At 40.8% G+C, this 26,501-nt stretch overlaps 1 protein-coding gene across 1 annotated transcript in view; it reads right to left on the bottom strand.

The window, feature by feature from the left end:
• CACNG7 (calcium voltage-gated channel auxiliary subunit gamma 7) overlaps nucleotides 1–25,604 on the bottom strand; it is an 878,616-nt gene extending 853,012 nt beyond the window's left edge. Inside the window, exon 1 of the mRNA XM_044080451.1 lies at nucleotides 25,362–25,604. Coding sequence (XP_043936386.1) covers nucleotides 25,362–25,557 — 196 coding nt within the window. The 5' untranslated portion in view covers nucleotides 25,558–25,604. The remainder of the gene's footprint in view (nucleotides 1–25,361) is intronic.
• Between the last annotated feature and the right edge of the window lie 897 nt (nucleotides 25,605–26,501).

Genomic DNA, 26,501 nt, shown 5'->3' on the forward strand with positions numbered 1-26,501 from the left:
CTTAGCTTTATTGAAGACTTCGGATCTGAAACTCGAACACAAAAATCTTAGGAGTCGGCCGACTGGCACTTGCGAACTGCTTCTGCTTCAGGCACCGTGCGGCAAGAAAGACTAAAGAAAATGGCGTTGCCTGCTTATTTTATACCCCTGACGACCTGACGTCAGGGAAGGGGTGACAGCAGCCGATGCAGGACCCAGGACTTTGGAATTCAGGCCGACTGAGGGCAACCTGCCAGCAGGATTACCCAAATGTAATGACTGCAACAGTGAAACACGAAGAACATCACAGAAACAATGCTAAATGGGTAGAAGAAGTAAAAGAAAGAATAAGAAGTTTAAAGGTACAGGATATGAAATGGGATGAAGTAACAACCAGAGTGATTGAAACAAAGTTAAGAAAAGCCTCTAACTGGAAAACACCAGACCCAGATGCAGTACCTAACTTTTGGTTATAAGTATTAACATCTTTGCACGAAGATTTAGCCATGAGTAAGAACTATTTACTATCACACCACAAGCAGACACCAACCTGGCTAATAACAGTTAAAACAAAGCTCCTACTGAAGACTGTACCTGCAAGCTACTCCAAAAATTATAGACTAATAACTTGCCTTTTGATGATGTATAAACTATACATGGGAACTGATGGTGACAGAGTTTATAGTCATTTAGAAGAAAACTCAATTATGGCAGCAGAACAAAAGTGCAATAAAAGAAAATCATATGGAACAAAGGATCATTTGTTGTTAAATAAAGTCATAGTAGAGAATTGTAAAAAGGGGAAGAATCTAAGTATGGCATGGATTGAGTACAAAAAAGCATTTGATCCTACATTCATTGATAAAAGAGTGCTTAAAAATGTATAAGATACACCCAGCCCTGATCGACTATATTACAATGACCATGAAACAGTGGCAGATGACTTTACTATTAAGCCATGATAAAGGACAAGTTATTACCCAGGGATAACAATTCAAAGGTGGATATTCCAGGGTGACTCTCCATCACTATTCTATTCTGCCTTGCCCTTAACCCATTAAACTGTCTACTTAACAGCTTACTTAGGTCATAGCTATAATTTGGCTCGTAGAAAACAACAAAGTCTAAAGACTTCTCATCTTCTCTTTGTCGATGATTTAAAACTATATAGCTCTTCAGATGAGAAACTGAAAGCACAGATGCAGGTTGTCAAAACTTTTTCAGATCATATTAGAATGTCATTTGGCCTTGATAAATGTGAAAAAGCAAGCTTTAAAGCAGGAAAACTGCAGCATCAGGAAAAAGTACAGTTGTGTACACTTACCATAAATATAGATGTTTGAGTGTATTCACTGTTGCAGTCATTTCATTTGGGTAATCTGCTTGCAGGTTGCCCTCAGTCAGCCTGATTAACAAAGTCTTGGACCCTGCATCAGTTGCTGTCCCTTCTTCCATGACGTCAGGTCATCAGGGGTATAAAACATGCAGCCAATGCCATTACATCAGTTTTTCTTGCCCCAGATGTCAGGTGCCCCCTTAATGGGAAACAATTAAACATAAAAGCACAAAAATATACCTCCAACAAAAAAGCAAATACACCAAAAAGGCTTTTAAGCATAGTAAAGGAAAGTAGAGGTATAGCCACAAGAAGTCAGGGGGCTGGAGGGAGGGTAACCAGGACTGCAACAGTGAATACACTCAACCATCTACATTTATGGCCAGTGTACACAACTGTACTATGTTCTTCATGTTTCACTGTTGCAGTCATTACATTTGGGTAGATTCCCAAAGCTATGGGTGGGAGCAGGAGATTAGATAGCATTAGGGCCAGCTATAATGCCCTGCAAGGCTGCAGTGGCAAAGCCAGCACTGGATTTAGAGAAAATTGGCAAATAATAATGCTTGGTGAAAGTATGTACAGAGCTCCAGGTAGCAGGTTCTAGGATGACCCTGGTAGGGATACCTCTGAGAAAGGCTGTAGAGGTAGATTCAGCCCTGGTGGAGTGAGGTCTGATCCTCTGGGGGATAGGTTTTCCATGGTGCTTATAGCAGAAATGATTATCCATTTAGAAATGGTTTGCTTTGAAATAGCCTTCCTCTCTGCCCCTGCAGCAAATGCTACCAACAGTTGTTCAGATTTTCTTTGAGGCTTAGTCCTGTCCAAGTAGAATCTAAGTTTTCTGTGCACATCTAAGGAATGCAGTATCCATTCCCCTTTATTCTGTGGATTGGGAAAGAAGGTTGGCAAATTAATGGACTGATTAAGTGCCACACTGGATACCACCTTGGGCATGAAGGATGGCTTGGTTCTGAGTGACACCCTGTTCGCATGAAAGATGATGAAAGGCTCTACTGCCATAAGGGCCTGTAATTCAGATACCCTTACAGCTGAAGTGATTGCTAAAAGGAAAGCTGTTTTCCAAGAAATAAATTTTAAGTCTGCAGTAGCAGCTGGCTTGAAAGGAGGTAGAGTGAGTTTCTCCAAGACAAAGTTAAGGTCCCAGGCTGGGGTTGGAGCTCTCCTGGGTGGTCTCAAATTTTTGGCCCCTCTGAGGAACTGCTTGAGCAGTGGATGAGAGAAGAGGGGAGGTTTTGTATTATAATGAGCTGAAATGTCCGAGGCATGGATTTTAATGATGGAAAAAGACAGACCCTTGTGAAGCATTTCAGTTAAGTATTGTAAAATCTGAGGTAAATTGGGTGCTGCTGTGCTCATCCCTTGAGATTGGTTCCAGGCACAGAATCTTTTCCATTTTTCAGCATAAGATTTTCTAGTACTAGGCCTCCTTGCCTCTAAAATGATATCCATCACAGGTTTGCTGAGGGATGGTAAAGGAGAGATTAAGTAATTAGCCAGGCTGCAAGGTTTAGTGTTGATAGCTGAGAGTGTAGAATCTGGATCTCCTGCTGAGACAGCAGAGAAGCAGACTGAGGCAGGTGCCATGGAGATAACCATAACACACTGCGCATGAGGGGGTAAAAGTGTTAGTGCGGCCAGTCTGGAGCAATCAAAATCATCCTTGGTTTGTCCTGTTTGACTTTTAGTAGTACTTTGGAGAGCAGAGGAAGAAGTGGAAAGGCATAGACTGATAGGTTTTTCCAGCTGAAGGACAGAGCATCCACTTTCCAGGCCTGTTTGTGGGGAGTCCTTCTGCAAAATTTGTCCAATTGGTAGTTCTGGGGAGAGGCAAACAGGTCTATATCTTGGCTCCCCCATTTGCTTGTCAACATGTTGAAAATCCTTGGTTCCAGTTTCCACTCATGTGGGTCCATGAGGTTTCTGCTTAGTCCGTCTGCCAGTGTATTGAATTTTCCTGGCAGGAATTGAGCTTGTAGATGCACTTAGTAGCTCAAGGCTGTGTTCCACAATGCCATGGCTAATCTGCAGAGGGGGTAAGAATGTGTACCCCCCTGCTTGTTTATGTACCACATAACAGTGATGTTGTCCGTCTTTACCATTAGTTGTCCTGGAAGAATGTGGTCCTTGAAGGCTGTCAGAGCATTCTGTACAGCTAATATTTCTTTTTGATTGATATGCAGGTGCATTTGACTTGGGTTCCATTTGCCCTGAATGCACTTCCCTGCCAGGTGAGCCCCCCATGCATAGTCTGGTGCATCTGTTGTTAGGGTTTGGACAGCAGGGGGTGGCGTGAAAGGTAGTCCCTTGTTTTGGTGGCAGGCCTCTGCCCACCAAAGGAACTCTAGGCATAGGCAAGGAATGATGGGAATCATTGTTTCTAGGTTTTGAGAATGTTGACACCATAGGTTTTTTGATACCACTGTAGTTTCCTCATATGCAGTCTTGCATATGGAATTAGAAGAATGCAGGAGGCCATGAACCCCAAGTCTTGCAGTATTTGTCTTGCAGAGAGCAGGGTTTTTGTGGCCACTTGTTTGAAGTAAGTTGTCAAATGAATTTGCTTTTCTGGCGTGAGGTAAGCCATCTGGAAAGTTGTATTCAAGCTTGTTCCCAGGAATATAATTTGTTGACAGGGTACCAGTTGTGATTTCTTTTCATTTATGGTGTACCCCAGACAAGTTAGAACCCGTTTTACAAAGGCCAGATGATTCAAAAGTATGTCCTGGCTTTCTGCCTCAGTTAGACAATCATCCAGGTATGGGTATATTTGAATATTTCTTTGCCTGTAAAATGCAATAACTGGAGCTAGGCACTTTGTGAATACCCTGGGTGCAGTAGATAAGCCAAAGAGCAGTGCAGAGAACTGATAGTCTGTGTAGCCTGCTTTGAAGCATAGGTATCTTCTGCTAGATTCCCTGATGGGGATGTGGAGGTATGCTTCTTTTAAATCTAGTGTTGCCAACCAGGCATCTTTGCCTAGCATAGGAAGTAATTGGTGAAGAGTCAGCATCTTGAATTTTGGAATCTCCAAAAAGGTGTTTAGAATAGACAGGTCCGGGATTGGACACCATGAATTGTCTTTCCTGGGTAACAAGAAAAGTCTTGAGTAGAAACCTTGTCCCTTTTCCTCTTCTGGTACCAGTTGAATAGCCCCCATGCTTAAGAGAGAAACTACTTGTTTTTGTGTCTCTGCCCACTGAATTGGGGGTAGGTCCGGCCATCCATTTGGTGTTGGCAACGCGTGGAAGTGAAATCTGTATCCCTGGGACTCTATATTTAAAACCCATTTGTCCTGGGTAATGAGTTCCCAGTTCTTTGCATGAAGAGCAATCTTTCCCCCCAATGGGGCAGTCAGTTGATAAGTGCTTGGAAATTTTAAAATTAAGTCATTGAGGCAGTTTACCACAGGGTGGAGTCTTGGAAGTGGAGGCCCCCCACTGCTTAGTTCTGTGAGTTCCCTGGGACTGAAACCTGGGGTTGTTGCTGTGTCTGGGTTTGGCTTGAGAAGACCTGGAAGGGTCTGGAAAGGACCAATTTTTAGAGGGCCAGTGCCTACTAAATCTAGGAGGCTGAACTTGTAAAAAATATTTAACAGTTTGCATAGATTTAGCTTTATCTTCCATCTTTTTAAGAACTTCCTCAGCCTTGTTGCCAAACATGCAGTCCTGATTTAAAGAAGCATCCAACAATTTAGCTTTAACATGATCAGGCAAAGATTGCTCCTTAAGCCAAGCATGCCTTCTGAGCACAGACCCAGTAATAGCAGCCCTACAAGAGACTTCTAATGAATCAAAACCACATTGCAAAGTATGTTTTCCAACTTGTTCGGCAGAATGCATTAAATCCTGTAATTCTTTATTTTCCACACAGTCAGGAATCAACATAGTTTTCTGTTTAAGCAGTCGAATAACATGTTGCTGATATTTTAACATATGAAACTAGCAGTTTAAAGCCCTAATGGCCAAGGCTGCAGAAGTGTAAACCTTCTTACCCCATCTATCCAGCGCCCTGGAGTCTCTATCAGAAGGGGTAGGATTTTTAGCAGTAGAAGCCTTAATGCCCTTGGGCCCCTGTGAAATAGTCTCTGGATCTGCAATAGGATTTTTGAAAAGGAACATGTGGGACTCAGGGACCCTGTAGTATCTGTCAGGTTTTCTGGGAGCAGGAGGCAGGGAATCAGGGGCCAAACTAGATTCCGAGAAAACATCATCAACAATGTCCAGTACAGGAGGGATAGCTAAAGGCCTATGCTGAGGTAGGAGAAGGAAATCCCTAAGCCTCTTTTTTGGATCAGAGTAATCCTGGCTTTCCCAGTGAAAATGCTCCCTTAGAGAATGTAGGGTTTCCCCAAAAGAAAAATCCTCAGGAGGGGAAGGAGAGGGAATAGAGTCCTCCACATCAGAACCCTCATAAGTAGGTAAGGACAAATCCAGGTCATCAGAAGAGTCAGAAAAAACAGAATCCTGATCAGAAGATTCATAATCAACCTCAGTCCTAGGCCTCTTAGAAGGGGGGGGGGCCGTTGGCTACCCCTGATTAGAGTTATTAGATCTTCAGCCATTGGGTGTCAGTTTTTTAGACATGGATCGAGATTTAGGCCTATGTAATGAAGGAGGCATCGATCTAATATGCAAGTCTATAGGCCTGAATACACCTTCAGAAGCCTGTGCCTGCATAGCGGCTCCTGACCCATCCAAGGTAGAGACATCTGCAGGTTCCATAGTTGAAGCATCTCACGGCATACCGGACTCCAAATGGTTCTCAGTAGAGGCCTGAGAATCAGAAGTAGCGGGTATCAGGGGCTGCGAAAGCACCTCACTGAGTACCAGTGATCTGGCAACTGGCTTAGGAGAAGCAATGTCGGCAGTTTTGCACCTCGGCGGCCTGTCTCTGTCTTTATCTTTGCATTTTTTCAGAATCCCTGTAGCCGGATGGCTAACCGACAACATTTCTGGATAATTAAACTGAGAACCGAAATATTTAGAGGCAAAAATATACCATCGACGGATAGTGCCCTGATTAAATAAAGCACAAAATTGACAGCAACGTACGTCGTGGTCAGGGCCTAGGCAAGGAATACAGTACGAATGAAAATCCTTATGAGGTATTTGCTTTCCACAAGTAATGCAGTTATTAACTTTTACTGACATCGGTAAGGAGCTGGAAAAAGTTTCCCCAATGGGGTACTTAGCTTTAGTTGAAGACTTCGGTTCTGAAACTCGAAAATGAAAATTTCAGAAGTCGGCCGACCGGCACTTGCAAACTGCTTCTGCTTCGGGCACCACACGGCAAAAAAGACTGATGTGATGGCGTCGGCTGCATGTTTTATTCCCCTGACGACCTGACATCATGGAAGAATGGACAGCAACTGATGCAGGACCCAAGACTTTGTTAATCAGGCCGACTGAGGGCAACCTGCAAGCAGATTACCCAAATGTAATAACTGCAACAGTGAAACATGAAGAACATCATCAGTTTGACACAAGAATGTGATATAAAAGAACTTGAGCAAGAGTGAGTGCATAAATATTTGGGAATTGATGAAGGATCAGCAATAAAACATGAACAAATGCGAATAAAACTTAGTAAGGAATACTTTTGAAGACTTAATTAATCCTAAAAACAGCGTTGACATATAGGAACAAAATTCAAGCTATAAACCAATTTGCTCTTCCTGTCCTAAGTTACAGCTTTGGAGTGATTGATTGGCCCCAAAACATTTTGGATATATTAGATATTAAAACAAGAAGGATGTTTCATGTTCATCAAATGATCTATAAAAATCAGTGCATACCAAGATTATATATTCCCTGTTCCGAAGGAGGGATGGGCCTCCTTGAAACTGATTACATGTATAGATCTGCAACTGTGTATGTATGTATGTATTTATGTAGAAGGGCTATCCATTTGAATCCTCTCTAATATAGGAGAAATATGCTTAGCTGTAATGTGCTTAAAGTGAAACAGAGGAAGATATTCAGGACATAAATCAGTGATAAGTTTGCTGCTGGAAGTATCATTTTAATTGGCCCTGGGTGGCACATGTAGAACAAAATCAGGAGCCAGCAGCAATATGGACAATAATATATGGCTGCATGATGATGACTGCAGCACAGAACATTCTTGTTCCATGTAACAATGTTTTTGTTGCACTTTTCCCTTCAGCATTCATGCACTCATGACTGCACAATTTATTTCTGTAAATAAATTTGAATTGTGACTCAGTTCACCTTACATGCTTCTAATTTTATTAGGATCTACTTTTTGATCCTACTTCATTTGCATATTAGTATGCAGTCCAATGCATATCTCTCATGCTGCACATTTGGACTCATTGCATTGGTGCACAATATGAGGGCTATGAATCACTATTAGTCTGGGTCAGTCAATGAATTTCTGATTCTGGCACAAGTTCACATGATGTACTATGTCACTTATCTATGAACTGTGGCCAGTGTGCAAACTGGGCTGCAAAACTTTCAAGCTCTCAGCAAATAGTGGTAAGTGTGTCACAAGGTTCAGTATTAACACATCTATTCTTTATTATAGTCATGCATCAAATACATACCCAGCAAATTTAATCCAGTTTAATCCTCAAAGCTGACCTGCAACATTCCTTTATAAATATTAAACTGGACTGAAGAAACAAAATTCCTCTTCATTCTAAATTAATCCAAAGTGTTATTCACACCTAAATCCCAACAATTATACTGTTATTTATTTAACAATACTGTAAGTTAAAAATATTAAAGTCACATTAGTTCAAAATACAAAGCTACTAGGAATAATAAATGACAAAAAATAATTTACGATTTAATCAACAGATCCAAAACAGTTCAAAAAACAAACACAAAAACACTATATAGTAGAACTCCTTTGTAAAGTCAATTGATTCCTAATAACATATGCACATATGACCCGAGCTTGCACCTGTACAGTCCAATATCCTCTATAGTTCAATAGTCTTTGGTAATGTCCAGTCCAGATACCTACCTAACTAAGAGGCAACCTCTGCTTGACTTACAAAGCCATGTCTGACCCAGCTCTGTTAGAAATGTTACAGCTAAAGAAATTCCAATCCCTCTGCACCACACGCTCCAGAGACATCAACCTCATTACCACAATCAACAGAACATGCTGGAGGGACAGTTTAATAACCCAGAGATTACACATGCTCTGAAATAAACTTCCCATACATGTCAAGCAGAGCACCTCACTAGCCCTGTTCAAGCAAAATCTTGATGAGTGGATGGGTAATAGTTCACACCGGGGATCACTCCAGTGGCTCTACTTGATACAGGCACTGGGAACTAATGACGGGCGGCACAATGTCAGGGCATTTCTATGGGCTAGACTTGTAAAGGCCCCAGGGCTATTAGCCTAGTATACACCTATGAACCTATCTAAAACTGTACAAATTTATATGACTCCAAAGTTAGCAACCAGCCACATCTGCAGAGCACTTCACTACCATATTCTACAGTTATTTATCTGATTGGCACTTCCTAATCAACTAAACTAAACTCACCTTAAGATAGAAGGCAATAACTTCTATACTCCACAAAAATATCATGCCATCAGCCTGTTGTTAAACTGGTACACACAACATAAAGAACAGCATTAATTAATCCAAAACCTACTATTCACACAAAAATCTAAATTCATAATAGTGACCGTTTCCACTCTGCATGCATTGCTAAACTTTGAAATTCAGTCACAATAGATATCACAAAACTTTATTCCATATCTATTTTACATATCAGAACTTGACCAAATCTCCAAATGCTTTAGACATCACAGATGTGAACTCACATAAAAATTACTAGGAAAATGTTTTTCTATTCTTTACTGCAATAGGAAAATCTCTCCATACCTGACAGGACAAGGAAGCGCTACTACTCACAAATATATGCTTCTAGTCCAGCTTGAATATGGCTTACCCATTACTGCTGAAGCTTCAAACAAAACTTCAACCACTCTAAAAAATTATAAATAAAATAAGTTAACAGCAAATTCTACCACCAAAGAACATCATTGTCTTACCCTGTCAAAAGCCATCTGGCCATCTATCGAACAAAGACTCGGTCACTTGTAAGGATCACTGCTATTCAAACAACATAATTATCAGACATTATACCCTCTCCAAGATAAATTCTCCACTAATTTATCCTGATACAACCTCAGAAGGCTTTCTCAGCCATTACCCACCATGTGAGTTTTAAGATGGATCACATCACCTAAATAAACAGATGTCCAAAAGGAATTAATGCCATAGCATTCAGGTAGTCAGTTGAAGCTAACTGAAGTTGGGATGTCTCAAACAAACCTGTGCTTGTCTGAGTAAATCTATTCTAGGAGGACCATGTGGAAAATTCCCCTAGGCAGTTTCCAAAGAAGGGAGAACCACTGTTGTCTGGACAAGAAAGGAGTCACCCACAATGATCTTGGGGAGGGAGGGGCTCCTTCTGAATCTTTAGAAGTGCCACGGATAGCAGTGTAAAGACTAGAAAAGCATAGAACAACATTCTTGTACAAGGAAAGGAAATAATCTGTCTTCCAGGCCTTCTTCTATAGAGTCATAGAGGAGAATTTTGACAGCTGATTATTCAGAGAGGAGCCAAAGAGGTCTACTTGAGGAGCTCCCTAGAGATGGTGTACCTCTTGTAGAATAATAGTTTCCAATCATGAGGGTCTGCCTTTGTCCTGCTCAGCTTGTCTGCCTTACAGGTTTCTTCTGACAGAATGTAGGATGCCTGTAGAGTGAGATTTTGCTGTAAATCTTTATCCCAAGCTAATATGGCTAGAACGCAAAGGGGATAAGAACTGGTTTCCATTTGCTTGTTGATGTACCACATGACTGTCATATTGTCTGTAACAACTTGAAGAGGTCCAGGGGACTAAGGATGAGTCAGAGAGTGAGTGCCCTGCTTAGAGCAAGCATCTCTTTTACATTTATGAGCTTACAACTGCTGATGTGCCAAACACCTTGCACTTTTGTCCCTCCTGAAACTGCTCCCCAAACAATGTCTAAGGAATCTGTAGTGATTGACTGCTTAGGATGAGGCGGGTGGGAGAAGAGGAGACCTGGATTTAAGGATATTTGCTGTCTCTGCTAACTGACTTCTCTTCTGATATATTCTAGAACTTGAATTCCTCATGTGGAGTCTTGCCAGGGATATCATGAGAATCATACATGCCATGAGATCCAGAAGCCTCAGATATTCCCTCACAGATACCAAAGTCTGATTGGAAAATCCTTGAAACAGATCTAGATATTGATCTATTTTTCCTTTGGAAAAAAGTTTTATGAACTGACGTGTCTAGCGGAATGATAGAGTCAAAAAAGACTTTTGAATATTCTCTTGGAATACCATCTTGTCTAAGAGATTCCTGACACTTTGAAAAAAGACTGTGCAAAGATAAGCAAGCCATCTAAATATAGAAAAATGTGGATACCACGTAGCTATACTCTTGATGTTGTTGTTTCAGGTTTCAACTTTGTTACTTAAGAAGTTAACTTGTGACTGTTTCTGCCATTTCACACTGAGCTAATCGGAGGAAGTCAGTGGAAGGGCTCTGAGCTAACTAATCTGTGATATATCACATTAAGTATCCTGTTTTTTGATTATTTCTGAGTTATTTATAGCACTTTTATTTTACTCACTGTGTGTGAGGTATTAAGTAGAATTTTCTACAATTGTTAAGCATCTGGTTGGGTTTGTTTTTTTCTGATACTTGGTGGTTTTGCAGTTGCCCGCCCCTACTGTAGATTTGATCTAGGACACTCCTCCCAGTCTAGTGTCATTACCTCATTCTACCTATTCCAGGGAGAACATTTGAGAAGGCCAACCCAGTTAGCTTCTGCTTCTCCTATCCCTTTTCCACTTAATAAAAAAATATATATATTTTCTAGGGTTGTTTCCTGCCTTTTCTGTAAGTCGTCTAGTCCAGATACAGATTTGCTGTATCCAGGACTGTTTGTAAACTTCTGAGCCCCCAAGCCTTTCTGTGTTGGAGGGAAGCCTTCTAGCTTAATTATGTTTCTTAGAACTAGCCAGTTTTCTAGTTTCAGTACTCAAATCTGTTTCTTTGAGCTCAGCACTTGTTCAGAACTCATTGTAAGCACTAAATAAGCTACAAATTACTACAGCACTCAACTTTCCTCACTTGTCTAGAGGAAAACAGTTTTTAGTACTTAATAAATAAGCACCTATCCAGGCATGTCTAAGGGTCAGCTCCTGGTGTTTTCTTCAGTCTACCTGATGAATCTGGGCATCTTGGGGCAATGCAGCAATTGCCTCATGTACACAGACAACCCTCTCCTCCTACCACCCAACACTACAACCTGTGAGAGATGCACTTATATAGCCAAACTGGAAGCAAAGCTCTCTTCACCCAAGACTGGACTAGACAGTCAAGAGGAGAAGGTAAACACTTCCACTATACCACACTCATCACATAGTCCCTCAAAACCTACACCACCAAAACACACACATAGAATCACAAAACCCACACCTATATTCACGGAGGCTCTCAAAAAAAATATACCCAAGCAACAGGGACGTCCAAAGCAGAAACGCAAGCAACCTCCACCCCCAACACAACCCAGATTACACATAGCACACAAACTCAGTGTGCCACTCAACCACGGCCCATAAGGCATAACAACGTACCCAACACTCTAGTCATAGGTGACTCTATAGTCAGGCACACTGATGTTCTACTCACCAGGCTAAACAAAGAGAAAGTTACTGTCAGCTGCCTGTCAGGTGCCAGGATCCGCCACATAACGCATGCACTCAGGTCACACCACAGCAAGTACAAATATGACTCTGTCATTGTCCATGTTGGTGTGAATGACCTGAGACGAACCTCCCTTGACTACATGAAAAGAGACATGGAGGAGCTTTCTAATCTTGTAGCCCAAGCAGATATGACCCTAGCCTGAGTAGCATCCTACCATCACCCAGAATGATACCACAGTACAAGGACAAAATTATTGACTTCAACAATTAGCTAAGCTTCTGGTGTCATTCTAAGGGGATCCAGTATCTGTCTGCCTGGGATGACATGATCGACAAACCACAATGCTTTAACAAAGATGGCCTGCACCTGTCGCCCTTGGGATTCCAGATACTGGCTAAGGCTCTTGCCACCCCTATAGTGCCTTTTTTAGGCAAGATTCAAATGACAAATTCACCACAGTAACAGATACAAGCAAGCAAAACCTGAGGGTAATGCTACTTAATGCTAGAAGTCTAAACCTAAAAAAATGCACTCACTCGAGGCACTCCTTAAAATGGAGAACATCGACATTTGTGCAGTGACAGAGACCTGGTTCAAAGCTCCAGAGATCACCCCTGCATTACCAGGCTATAATTCACACCACACCTTTCGGCCACCTAACCTGGACCAAAGCACTAAAGGTGGAGGCATGTCCATATTCATTAAGGATATCCACACCTCTAGGCTAGTTGCTCAGCATAATGCATCTGAGATTATCCAAGTGCAACTAACTCTGGGCAAGACCACAATGCAAACTGTAGCTTGCTACAGATCCCTCACTATGCCCCAGGATTCCCATCCCTTATTTCTTGATACACTGTAAAATATTAGGGTACAACCTAACACCCTAATAATGGCTGATTTCAACTACCCCACCATTAACTGGGAAAACTACTCATGTAACAACTCTTGTGCTCAACGTTTTCTGGAATTCATAAATTCCAGTGCCTTGGATCAACGTATCCAAACCCCCACCTGGGGCAGCAATATCCTAGATCTGGTCATTACCAACATGGGCAACCAGTGTTCCACACCAGAGGTCAATTCCTTGTTGGTCAGATCCGACCACAAGCAAATTACCCTAGACATCCACATCCCACCCCCATTAGGGAAACCACCATAAAAAAATTCTCTAAAGCCAACTTCACGCTTCTTAAGACAGAAGTGTCAAACTTCACAACACCCATGCTGATGGACAATAGAGATATGACTGCTGAATCCTATACAATTGCACTTTATAAGCACTTACACGAGTGCATGGATCGTGCAATCCCTAACAGAACCAAGATGCTATCCTCCAACAAAAGGAAGCCAATCTGGTGGTCCCCTGCTCTAAACAAACTCTACAACAGAAGAAAGAAACTGTTGCAAAAAAGAGTAAACTCCCATGATTGGAGGAACTCCGTGGTCAGCCTCAGTAAGAAACTGAGATCCCTCATAAAATCTTCCAAAGCTAGTTATGAAAACAAAATCGCCACTGATTCTAAAGACAACCACAAAGCATTCTATAGCTATGTCAAGAATCTCAATGGCAGCACTCAGATCTGCTCTGTTACAGCACAATGGCACTAAATATACAGAACCAACTGATATTGCAACATCCTGACAGATAGGTTCAGTGCTAACTTTACCCCTCTCTCATCCCCTAAAGGGCCCATCTCTATACCGGAAGAATGCAAAGTACCTGTAATCACGGCTGCACAGGTAAAAAACACACTCTCCAAAGCCAAGAACACAGCATCCATTTGACCTGATAACATCCCAGGCTGCGTTCTACATGAACTACAGAACGAACTGGCACCCCACCTAAGTACCATTTTCAATCATAGCCTCACCTCAGGCTTTGTGGCCACTGAATGGCACAGAGTAATGGTTATGCCACCACAGACCCCGGGAGCTACCGCCCCATTAGCCTTACGAGCCTGGTCTGCAAGGCTATGGAGCGTATCATCATGGAACTTATTAAACAATGACATTGGTAATCTCCAAACTCAGGACCCTACCCAGTTGGGTTTGTAAAAGGCAGATCATGTCACCTAAACTTGATAGACTTCTTTGAAGAGGTCACCAAAGCTGTAGAAGAGGGTAAGGTGGTTCACACAGCCTATCTAGATCTCGCCAAGGCTTTTGACACCATTCCCCACTCTGGAATTTAAGACAAACTCACTAAACTAGGTATAAATCCTTATGTCACAAGATGGGTTGCCAACTAGCTCACTGACAGAACCCACACTGTGAAAGTAGCAGACTCTAAATCCAACTTTAGACCAGTGACAAGTGGAGTACCACAGGGTTCAGACCTAGGTCCTCTCCTGTTTGGCATCTACTTCTCTGAAGTACAGGCTAACACAGATGGTCTTTGGCTTACAAAGTTCGCAGATGACTGCAAACTAGGAGCCATAATCAAAACTTGTAACAATGTGGACATCCTACAAAAGGGCCTTGCTGAGACAGATGCCTGGTGTCAAAGCCATGGCCTCAAGCTCAATGCCAAAAAGTGCATTGTCATCCCTTTTGGTAAAAACTCTGTACCCATGAACTACCACATAGGCAGTAGTCTACTTAACACCGAAAGTGTGATAAGAGACCTTGGGACACAGGTGGACAGTAGTCTCTCCTTTGATAATCACATCACCACAGTAGTCAGGAAATCCTTCTATGTGGCACACCTCATCACAAAAGGTTTCTCATCCAGGAAAAGAGACATCATTGTTCCCCTCACTCATCACTCATTAGACCCATTATAGAGTACAATGCCCCTTTTGGTATGTATCTCACAAGACATCTACAACAACTGGAAAGGCCACAGAAATACCTCACAAAGAGGATTACCAGCCTCAAGCAGATGCCCTATGCAGACCTTCTCAAAAAACTCCAGCTTTACTCCATCACATATCGCCTACTCAGAGGCGATCTCTGCCTAACATACAAAGCTATGTCAAACCCAGAGCTGTTGGACATGCTCCACATAAAGAAATCCCAATCCCTCCAAGCTAAACCTTGTCACCACAATAAACAGTACATGCTGGAGGGATAGATTCCTGTCCCAGAGACTTCCTATACTCTGGAACAAACTACCTATCTATATCAAACAAAGCTCCTCATTACCACTCTTCAAGAAAAATCTTGATGATTGGTTGGGAGATAGGAAATTCATCCCGGGGATCACTTCTGTGGCTCTGCTTGACAGGGGCACAGGAAAATAATTTTCGTGGTTGGCAAAAGCCAGGGTACCATTTGGCTAGGCTTATATAGGCCCTAGGGCCAATAGCCTAGTACCTACCTTTGAACCTATGAACCTATGATTTAGTAGATAGTCCATCTGGGAGACAGAGAACTGATAATGTGATCCAGACACACAAAACCTTAAATTACATGAGGAAGAAGAGGTAAAAGGTTGAGAAGTGACAGCATTTTGAACTTGGGCACTATCACAAATTGGTTTAGGAAAGAAAAATCCAGAACTGGTCTCCAAACATTTTCTTGTTTTGGCACTAAATCATCTCAAACTGGGAAAGAGAAACTGGTTCTTACTCCCTGTGACAACATATGCTGAAGGATGGGGGAAATAGAATAGTCTGGCCTGGAGGATAAGAAATAACCTCAGAAAGGAGGAATTTCCTCCCACAGCCATCTGTAACTTTGATGAATGATCTTCAGAACACGTCTTTCTCAAACTATCTGTTGACAAAAAAAGAAGTGGAGATTCAGATTCTCTGAAAGAGAAAAGGGGCTGTCAGTGTTGGGGGGATGGTGGGGGCAAGGTCCCTTCGATAGTTATTCTGACTTGTTGAACTATCTTTTAGTTTGGGGAGTTGCTGTATTATTTCTGGAACCCACCTGCTATTGCTTCTTTAAACATGTTTTTCAGCATTTTTCTGAGAATATTTATTTTGTTTCTTGCCAAAATTGGTCAAGGGTTTAGAGAATCCCTAGGAATATTTGTAAAAGTAGGGCTGAAAATCTTAGAAATTCCCTATATCAGCTTACCCCTCTCATCACAACTTTTGATAACCTCTGTAGCAGAGTGATAAAAAACTACATCTCTAGCCAAACGAGAATTCAAAATTTTATTATTTCACATAATCTGGGAAGTTCGGAGAAAGCAGCCAGGCAAATGTCCTCAAAACTGTACCAGAGGCCATAGCCCTGAAAAGGTATCAATAGAGGCATACACATACTTTAAACAATAAGTTGTGACCTGTAAGAAACTAAACCATTTAAGGTAGATTTGTCCTCACACAAGGAAGCTGCAGACAAAATATCCCTCATTCTTTCACAGTTAGTCAAAATAAGTTATATTTTTGACAGGAAAATGGTGTCAACAGAGTTAAGTTGTTAATGGCCACAGCAGCTGCCCCATGGTTTGGCACAATATTCTAACTGAAAAGGGAAGACTTCCCTCTTCCCTTTCCCAGGACCAAGAAAAGTTGCTCTCCCTTTCCCATTCAGGGGATCCCAAATGTGTGCAAAGGACATGGTTAAGCCCCAGTCCATACTGACTGAGTGTTACTCCAGAAGGATTTATGTAAAAATGAGTGGTCTGAGGAACCAGCTTTGGCCACAGCACCTAGGACTGAGGCCAATTGCTAGCCTGCTGGAGTGGCAAAGGCTGTTTGCTTAACCTTTTCTTTTTGTAGTTAGAAGAAGGACTGACCATATGACAGGCAGTTTGTTCAATGGTCAAGATGAAAATAGTGCCTCTTTTCCATGGAAAATAAGCAAGACAAGCCAGTAAAAATATTAAAGTTTTAAAAATTCATGCTTTCACAACAAAAGCACAATAAAAATAAACAACATAGAAACAAAAAGGTCCAAGGCACCAGCAAGACACAAGGAATTAATGTCAAAATGGCAGTAATAAGAGTACAAAAACGTTAATAAAAACAATGTGAAGCAATACATACGTATTTCTGTCCTAACAATCAGGACTTCCTTGTGTCTTGCTGGTGCCTTGGACCTTTTTGTTTCTACATTGTTGTTTAAGGTTTTGTGCCTAACAGCCCTTCATTTTGTGGCAATAAAAAATAATTGAATGCATTCTGCCAGCCTCAAAAAGTAAAATAAGCACCGTTTCTCCACAGAAAAAAATGTTTTTTCATTGCATTTAGCAACTTTTAAACTGACAAGAAAAAAATGTGCTCCCATTTGCAAGTATGGTTAAGTCTCATGACAGTCCATTAAAACATACTCCTAGATAAAAAATAACTTTTCTAACCAGAAAAGTACAATTACTTAATAAAATTAAAATGTGTAATGTTTTTCCCCAAAAGGGAAATAATCAGTGCAGCTGTGGAACAGCACATCTGTTGAACCTCGAAAGCTCACAGAGGAGAGTTTTTTTCACAACAGGAAAGCGCTGATGGGCTTGGCACTCAAAGCTATGTTTTTAGACAGCTCAGCTCAAGATGCCTAATGGTTTGATTACAAGGAAGGTATCCTGAAGCTATGGAAGCTGGCCAGCTGTTATATCCTTGGCAAGGTATAAACAACACAGCTAAGACTACTACAGCAGTAATAAATACAATAAATATTAAGTCTTCTTAAAGTTATCCAGCAGTATGGAATCATCCTCACCCCAATGAATATTAGAACATTACTAAATTTTCCGGTTTTATTTTATTTATTTTTATTTTACATTTGTTAACCGGGTTAGTCCAACTGGGCTCAGAGAGCCCTTTTTCAAAAGATACCCAAGGAGAAAAGCTCCAGGAAAGTAATAAAAAAAAAAAATAAGAAAAAAGTACAGTTGTGTACACTTACCATAAATGTAGATGTTCGAGTGTATTCACTGTTGCAGTCATTACATTTGGGTAATCTGCTGTTAGGTTGCCCTCAGTCGGCCTTATTAACAAAGTCTTGGGTCCTGTGTCGGTTGCTGTCCCTTCTTCCATGACGTCAGGTCATCAGGGGTATAAAACATGCAGCTGACGCCATTTTCATCAGTTTTTCTTGCCCCAAATGATGAGGAGCAAATACACACACACACACATATATATATATATATATATATATATATATATATATATATATATATATATATATATAAATGTATATAACGTAGAACACAAACAATATACTTCCAATCAAAAGCAAATACACCAAAAAGGTTTATAAGCATATTAAAAGAAAGAAGAGGCATAGTAAGAGGGAAAAAAAAGGGGCTTGAGGGTGGGTAACCAGGACTGCAACAGTGAATACACTCGAACATCTACATTTATGGTAAGTGTACACAACTGTACTATGTTCTTTGTGTTTCGCTGTTGCAATCATTACATTTGGGTAGATTCCCAAAGCTGTGGTTGGGGGGATGGATTTATTCAGAATTAGGAGCAGCTATAAGGCCCTGCAAGATATCAGTGGCAAAGCCAGTTCTGGATTTAGAGAAGAGAGATAAATGGTAATGTTTGGTGAATGTATGAACTGAGCTCCAGGTAGCAGCTTCTAAAATGTCTCTGGTAGGAACCCCTCTGAGAAAGGCTGCAGCCCTGGTGGAATGAGATCTGATCCCCTTGGGGATAGGTTTACCATGATGCACATAGCAGAAACAAATACAGTGGCTTATCCATTTAGAAATGGTCTGCTTTGAAATAGGTTTTCCCTCCGCCCCTGCAGCAAAAGCCACCAATAGTTGCTCAGATTTTCGTAGAGATTTTGTCCTGTTTAAGTAGAATCTATGTTGTCTGTGCACATCCTATGAATGTAGAATCCACTCATCCTTGTTCTGTGGATTGGGAAAGAAAGTTGGCAGATGAATGGTCTGATTTAGAGCCACACTGGATACCACCTTAGGCATGAAAGATGAATTGGTCCTGAGAGCCACCCTGTCCAGATGAAAAATAATGAAAGGCTCCACTGCCATAAGTGCCTGTAATTCTGAAATCTGTCTAGCTGAAGTAACTGCTAAAAGAAAAGCTGTTTTCCAGGAGAGAAATTTTAAATCTGCAGTCGCATCTGGCTCCAAAGGAAGCAGTGTGAGTTTTTCCAAAACAAAACTGAGGTCCCATGCATGAGCTCATGCTCTCCTGGGAGGACTTACATTTTTGGCCCCTCTGAGGTACTGATTTAGTAGAGGATGAGAAAAGAGGGGAGGCGCTGTGTTGTAATAAGCTGAAATGGCAGAGGCATGGATTTTTATAGAAGAAAAAGATAGGCCCTTGTGAAGCATCTCAGTTAAATATTGCAGAATCTGAGGAATATTGGGCATGGCTGTGCTTATTCCTTGTGCTTGGTTCCAGGCACAGAATCTTTTCCATTTGTCCGCATAAGATTTTCTAGTACTAGGCCTTCTGGCCTCCAAAATGACATCCATCACAGGTTTGCTGAGAGATGTAACTGGTGAAATCAGTTGATTAACCATGCTACAAGATTCAGAGTTTGGAGCTGAGAGTGCAGAATTTGATAGTTCTGCTGAGACAGTAGGTAAGGTGTCAGAGGTAGGTACACAGAGGAAGGTATGACATATTGCATAGGTGCGGGTACCAGTGTTGGTGAGGCCACTCTGGAGCAATCAGTATCATTTTTGTTTTTTCCTGTCTGACTTTTAGCAAGACCCTGGAGAGCAGAGGCAGAGGAGGAAAGGCATAGACTGATAGGTTTTTCCAGCTGAAGGACAGAGCATCCACTTTCCAAGCTTTTCTGTGATGAATTCTTTTGCAAAATTTGTCCAACTGATAATTCTGGGGTGATGCAAAAAGATCTATGTATGGGATTCCCCATTTGTGTGTCAACATGCTGAAGATTTGTGGATCCAGTTTCCATTTGTGTACGCCCATCAGATTTCTGCTTAGTGTGTCTGCCAGAGTATTTTGCTTTCCTGGCAGGAATTGAGCTATTTGGTAAGCCAAGGCCGTGTTCCACAATGCCATGGCTAGTCTGCAAAGGGGGTAGGAATGGGTATTCCCCTGCATGTTTATGTACCACATGACTGTGGTGTTGTCTGTCTTTATCAGTAGTTGTCCTGGATGAAGATAGTTATTGAAGGCTGTCAGAGCATTCTGTACAGCTAACATTTCTTTCTGGTTAATATGTAGGTGCATTTGATTTGGGCTCCATCAGCCCTGAATGCAACTTCCTGCTAGATGCACCCCCCCATGCATAATCTGATGCATCTGTAGTCAGGGTTTGGGCGGCAGGGGGTAGAGTGAATGACAGTCCCTTGTTTTGGTGGCAGGCTTCTGCCCACCATAGGAACTCTAGCTGCAGGCAAGGAATGATAGGAATCATTGTTTCCAGACTGTGACAATGTTGACTCCATAAGCTTTTTAGGTACCATTGAAGTTTCCTCATATGCAGTCTTGCATATGGAATTATTAGGATGCAGGAGGCCATGAACTCCAAGGCCTGCAGAATTTTTCTTGCAGATAGCTGGGTTTTTGTGGCCACCTGTTTGAAATAAGTCATCAATTGAATTTGTTTTTCTGGCATAAGGTAGGTCATCTGGGCAGTTGTATTCAAGCTTGCACCCAGGAATGTAATTATTTGAGAGGGTACCGGTTATGATTTATTTTCGTTTATGGTGTACCCTAGACAAGTTAGAAGTCTTTTTACAAATGCCAGATGTTTTAGAAGAGTGTCCTTGTTTTCCACCTGTATTAGACAATCGTCCAGGTAAGGATAAATTTGAATGTTTCTTTGTCTGCAAAATGCAATTACTGGTGCCAGGCACTTTGTGAAGACCCTGGGCACAGTAGATAAGCTAAAGGGCAGTGCAGAGAACTGGTAATGCAAATAGCCTGCTTTGAAGTGGAGGTATCTTCTGCAAGATTCCCTGATTGGGAAATGCACGTAAGCCGCTTTTAAGTCTAGAGTTACCAACCAGGCATCCTTGCCTAGCATAGGCAGTAACTGTTGTAGAGTCAGCATCTTGAATTTTGGAATGTCCAGAAATGTATTTAGAATGGATAAGTCCAGAATTGGACGCCATGATTTGTCTTTTCTGGGTACCAGGAAAAGTCTTGAATAAAAACCTTGTCCCTTTTCCTTTTCTGGTACTGGTTGAATAGCCCCCATATTCATGAGGGACATAACTTGTTTCTGGCCCTCTGCCCACTGATTTGGAGGCTGATCTGGCCATCCGTTTGGGATTGGCAACGTGTGGAAATGAAACCTGTATCCCTGGGTTACTATATTTAAAACCCACTTGTCCTGGGTAATTAGTTGCCAGTTTCTTGCATGAAGTGCCAGTTTTCCCCCCAAAGGGGCGGCCAAAAGATAAATGCTTGGTAATTGCAGTAAGAGGTCATTGAGACTGTTTACCATAGGAAGGTGCCTTGTTACTTCCAGATTTGGAGGTGGAGGCACCCCATTGCTTTGTTCTATAAATTCCTTGGTATTGAAACCTGCAGCCTTTGGAGTGTCTGGGTTTGACCTGAGCGGCTCTGGTGGGTACTGGAAAGGACCAGTTCTTAGTAGGCTAGTGCCTACTGAGCTTGGGTGGCTGCACTTGTAGGAAATCTTATACAGTTTGCATAGATTTAGCTTCATCTTCCATCTTTTTCAAAACTTCTTCTGCCTTATTACCAAATAGACTGTCCTGTTGTAAAGGAACATCCAGCAATTTTGCTTTAACATGATCAGGCAGATTTTGCTCCTTGAGCCAAGCATGCCTTCTTATCACAGATCCAGTTACAGTGGCCCTGCAAGAGGCATCCAAGGATTAAAAACCACATTGCAATGTATGCTTTCCAACTTGTTAAGCTGAATGCAATAAATCCTGCAACTCTTTATTTTCCACACAGTCAGAAATCAACATCATTTTCTGTTTAAGTAAACCCATGACATGCTGCTGATATTTAAGCATATGAAATTGACAATTTAAAGCCCTGATTTCTAAAGTTGCAGACGTATAAACCTTCTTACCCCATCTATCCAGCGCCCTGGAGTCTCTATCAGAAGGGGTAGGATTTTTAACAGTAGAAGCCTTAACGCCCTTGGGACCCTGAGAAATGGTTTCAAGGTCAGCAGTAGGGTTTTTAAAAAAAGTTTGTGGGAGTCAGCAACCCTGTAATATCTGTCTGGCTTACTAGGAGCCGGAGGCAGGAAATCAGGAGCCATGCTGGATTCTGAGAAAACATCATCAACAATGTCTAGAACAGGAGGTATAGCCAAAGGCATGTGCTGAGGAAGAAGAAGGAAATCCCTAAGCCTCTTTTTAGATTTTGAGAAATCCTGACTCTCCCAGTGAAAATGTTCCCTTAGGGTATGCAAAGTTTCTCCAAAAGAAAAATCCTCAGGAGGAGAAGCAGAAGGGATGGAATCTTCTGCATCAGAGTCCTCATAAGGTGGAATAGATAAGTCCTGAGCAGAAGAGGAATCAGAAGAAATGGAAACCTGATCTGATGATTCATAGTCAGTGCCTTGCCTAGGCCTCTTAGCAGGGGGGATGGGTACCCCTGATCAAGGTAATTAAATCCTCAGCCATTGAGATAATTTGTTTTTTAGGCATAGGGGCCTGTGCACATGGCCCAAGCTTCAGTTTTTTAGACATAGAAGTTGATTTTGGCCTTAATTTTGAAGACGGCATCGGTTTAATATACAAATCTTTAGGCCTGAAAACTCCCTCAGAAGCCGGAGCCTGCTCAGTGGCTTTGGACCCATCCAAGGTAGAGACATCTGTGGGTTCAATACTTAGTGTCTTATGGCATACCGGACTCAGAATAGGTCTCAGTAGAGGCCTGCGAATCAAAAGTAGCGGGTATCAGGGGCTGCAAAAGCACATCACTGAGTACCGGCGAACCGGCGACTGGCTTAGGAGAAGCTTCGTCGTCGGTTTTGGACCTCGAAGGCCTGTCTCTGTCTTTTTCTTTGCGTGTTTTAGGTATTCCGGTAGTTAGATTGCTAACTGATGACATTTCTGGATAGCTAAATCTTGAGCCAAAATATTCTAATGCAAAAATATACCGTCGCTTAATAGTGCATTGATTAAATTTAGCACAAAACCGACAGCAAAGCACGTTTGTGGTCAGGGCCTAGGCAAGGAATACAGTACAAGTAAAAATCCTTATGAGGTATTTGCTTCCCACAAGTAATACAATTATTAACTTTTACTGACATCAGTAAGGAGCAAGAAAAAGTTTCCCCAATGGGGTACTTAGCTTTAGGTTTAAGACTTCGGTTCTGAAACTCAAAAATGAAAATTTCAGGAGCCGACCGACTGGCACTTGCAAACTGCTTCTGCTTTGGGCACCTCACGGCAAGAAAGACTGATGAAAATGGCATTGGCTGCATGTTTTATACCCCTGACGACCTGACGTCATGGATTAAAGGACAGCAACTGATACAGCACCCAAGACTTTGTTAATCAGGCCGACTGAGGGCAACCTGCCAGCATATTACCCAAATGTAATGACTGCAACAGTGAAACACGAAGAACATCCTAAAATTCAAGTTGTAAGATACTTAATGGTCCAAAAAACAGAGGATGAGAAGTATACAATATGAATATTTACAAGTACAGTATTTTGAGAACGCAGTACCAATATGTTTGAGAAATTTGGCTAGCATTCAGTTATATACAAGGAATATAGGAATGCCTAAAATAAAAAAACATGTAATATACAATTCAGAGTAACAGCATGGCATAGTACAACAAAGATACGTTTAAGAGCAGAGGTACTAACTGCAGAGAGAGTAGTAGGTGTAGACAATTTAGATAGTAGATTTAAAACAAAACATTATAATGTTTAGTTCTAAACACTTTGAAAATGGCTAACTAGTTTGCATGGCTAAAACATTCAACCATTAGACACTGCACCTACAGTTTATGCAATGCTGCACAAATTGCTAATGCTGCACAAATATTTCCTTTTAATTGTTAATAACTCTGTTAAGGTCTTATCACTGAGCCTAGGCCATGACTGAAAAGTGATCAACCTTAACCATCTAGTTAACAAACATTAAGTAATACATGAATAAAAATAAATGAAATTCTGTCCCCATGGGTGAGTTTGCATGGCACATATATTCAGACATTAGGACAGAGTTGTAAAATGTCTGTACCATTTATTCTTAGATCGGTGGCTGAAATGGATATTACAGTTGGTTCAAAACTGTGATGGCTGCCTAAAGCTTGAACCATTGTTTTACTTAGCAATATCTGTTAACAACTTCAGCATTTTGAAGTACTTGGTCCCACCTCATAAACTATAATGCTAATGTGAATTGAATCCATGCCAAAATATATTTACTTGTGACTATTAAGTCATCCTTACTGGCATAATTCCATGGCTAGAAAAAAAAGAAAACTTCATTAGCAAGCATTCATTTTACATTACAAATATATAAAAAATAAAACGTGTAAGGAATTTATTACTAGCTGTATGTATTCATCCTTTCTTATCCAGTTGTAAAGCCAGCCCACAGAAAGAGTCGAACCACTGCTGTGTTTTGTCACATCATACTCTGTCCTAACATCCCACTCTTTAATCTTTTAGATCTGTGACCTAAAATGTAGGCAAAACAGCAGTTAGCCAGCTGTTTTGTGTTATCATAGCAAACCAGTGGCACTGACCTTTAGTCATCAGTGGAATGGTACAATCACTTTGTGCAAAATAGTTCAAGACTCTAGAGACTTCAAAAATTAAATGTTATTTCTGAGTTTTGAAGTCATCTCTAACAATAGTATTCTAAAGACTTCTGTGAATATGATAGGTACTATATAAACTAATTATGGAAGGATTTGGAAAGTAAGAAAGTCCAAAAGTTCAAGTAGCCATGAATGGTAAATATGAGAGAAGTGTTCAGGATTTTGGCATATCTGAACTTTACTTTCAGCATTTCAACATACTACATACAAAGCTGATTTTTAAGTTATGTTGCGTTCCTGGGTGACACATTTTGGATGCTTAATCCTCAAATATGTCTGAGTGGCCATTTAGGCTAAGGATAAAGCAATGGAAAGTGTAGACTTTAGAAATCATATTTAGGTTATCTGGTTGTATTTGATTCTTAACTAATATTTTGGGGATAGCTCTCTTACAACAAAAAGGAAATATGTACATTTAATCAACTTCTTACTCTATATCATATTAGGACACATAGGTAAGTACTACACTAACTATCCTGGCAGGCCATTTTATGCCTAACTAATTTCCCCTCAAAGGTGAAATTCAAACCCTGTACCTTGTGTTTTTGAGGAAAACACCTTAACCATTATGCTTAATCATTATGCTACTATGGATTTGGAGTTATTTCATACTTATCTACAGGTCTTACTAGATTATAAATTTATTCTCACCTGCAACAAAGCAGACTCTCCAAAGTCCCGAGTGTAGTGCCATCTTGACTTCAGTTGTCTGATTCTGCTGCAGAACAATTCCTTCTTCTATGTAAAGCCAATAATCAGTACTGACAGCAATGCCAACAAGAAGAAGACCACAGGCACCGAAGACACTGCTGAGAAGGGTGAGGGCACGACTGCTACAGTTACTCATGGCTCAGAGGAATAAGCCAAAATGATGATTATAAAACAAACCCACAGGCACCTGGGGAAAAATGAACAATGAAAAAAAAATAATAATCAGGGAGAGGTGGTAAAATAGTTTCATAAAGTAAAATCTTTAAAATAAGACATATTTAGTCCATAGTTTAGTGGCCAAGTATGTATGATCCATGATACTTATCACATACACCTGAACAGTATGTCAATGTCTTTACAGTTTAATTTATACCTTTGTAAAACAGAAGGGAATAGTTGACTATTAAAAAAGGATTTATTTGTAATGTGTAACCGCCACTTCTAAGCATGGGATCCATTTTCTTTTGATGCCATCTTTCCTTTACTGGATTCCTAATGAGTTATTGAGAATGAACTCATCATACATGATGATTAATATTTTTTTCTTAAAATTTAAGAATGTTTACCGTAATTGTATTGAGGGCTTTGCCCCCATACGTACCAGCTTGTATAGTCATTATCACAGTCACACAACTTTGGGAAAAAGGGTAAATTATCACTGATACTTAAATATTGTTTTAGTAAACATAAGATGTGATGAGCTTGATCCAATAATTCATTTGATTTCCCCAACTTTTCATTTAAAACAGGCACCCAAAAAATATCTGTCTTTACATATTTATATAGATTTTAAGACTCCTTTATTCATCTACTTTCGTTTAAAAAGTGCATTCATTCTTTTTTAACTTTTGGAAGTAATATACTTACAAGGCTTTTCTAATACATTACCCTGTAAAATGAAAGGGAAGGCAAAGCACCTGTAATTATCAAATTAAGAATGTATTAGAAAATATACGTACATAAATACTTAGGGATAAACTCAATGTATGCTCCAGCAAGACTCAGCTATAGAAGAAAATATATCAGACTGTTCAATCTAATTCCGACAACACTTGTGCAAGTCAATAAACTTTCTGATTT

Source organism: Protopterus annectens, chromosome 1.part1 (assembly GCF_019279795.1).
Source record: "Protopterus annectens isolate FY-2018-M chromosome 1.part1, PAN1.0, whole genome shotgun sequence".
Lineage (NCBI taxonomy): Eukaryota > Metazoa > Chordata > Ceratodontiformes > Protopteridae > Protopterus > Protopterus annectens.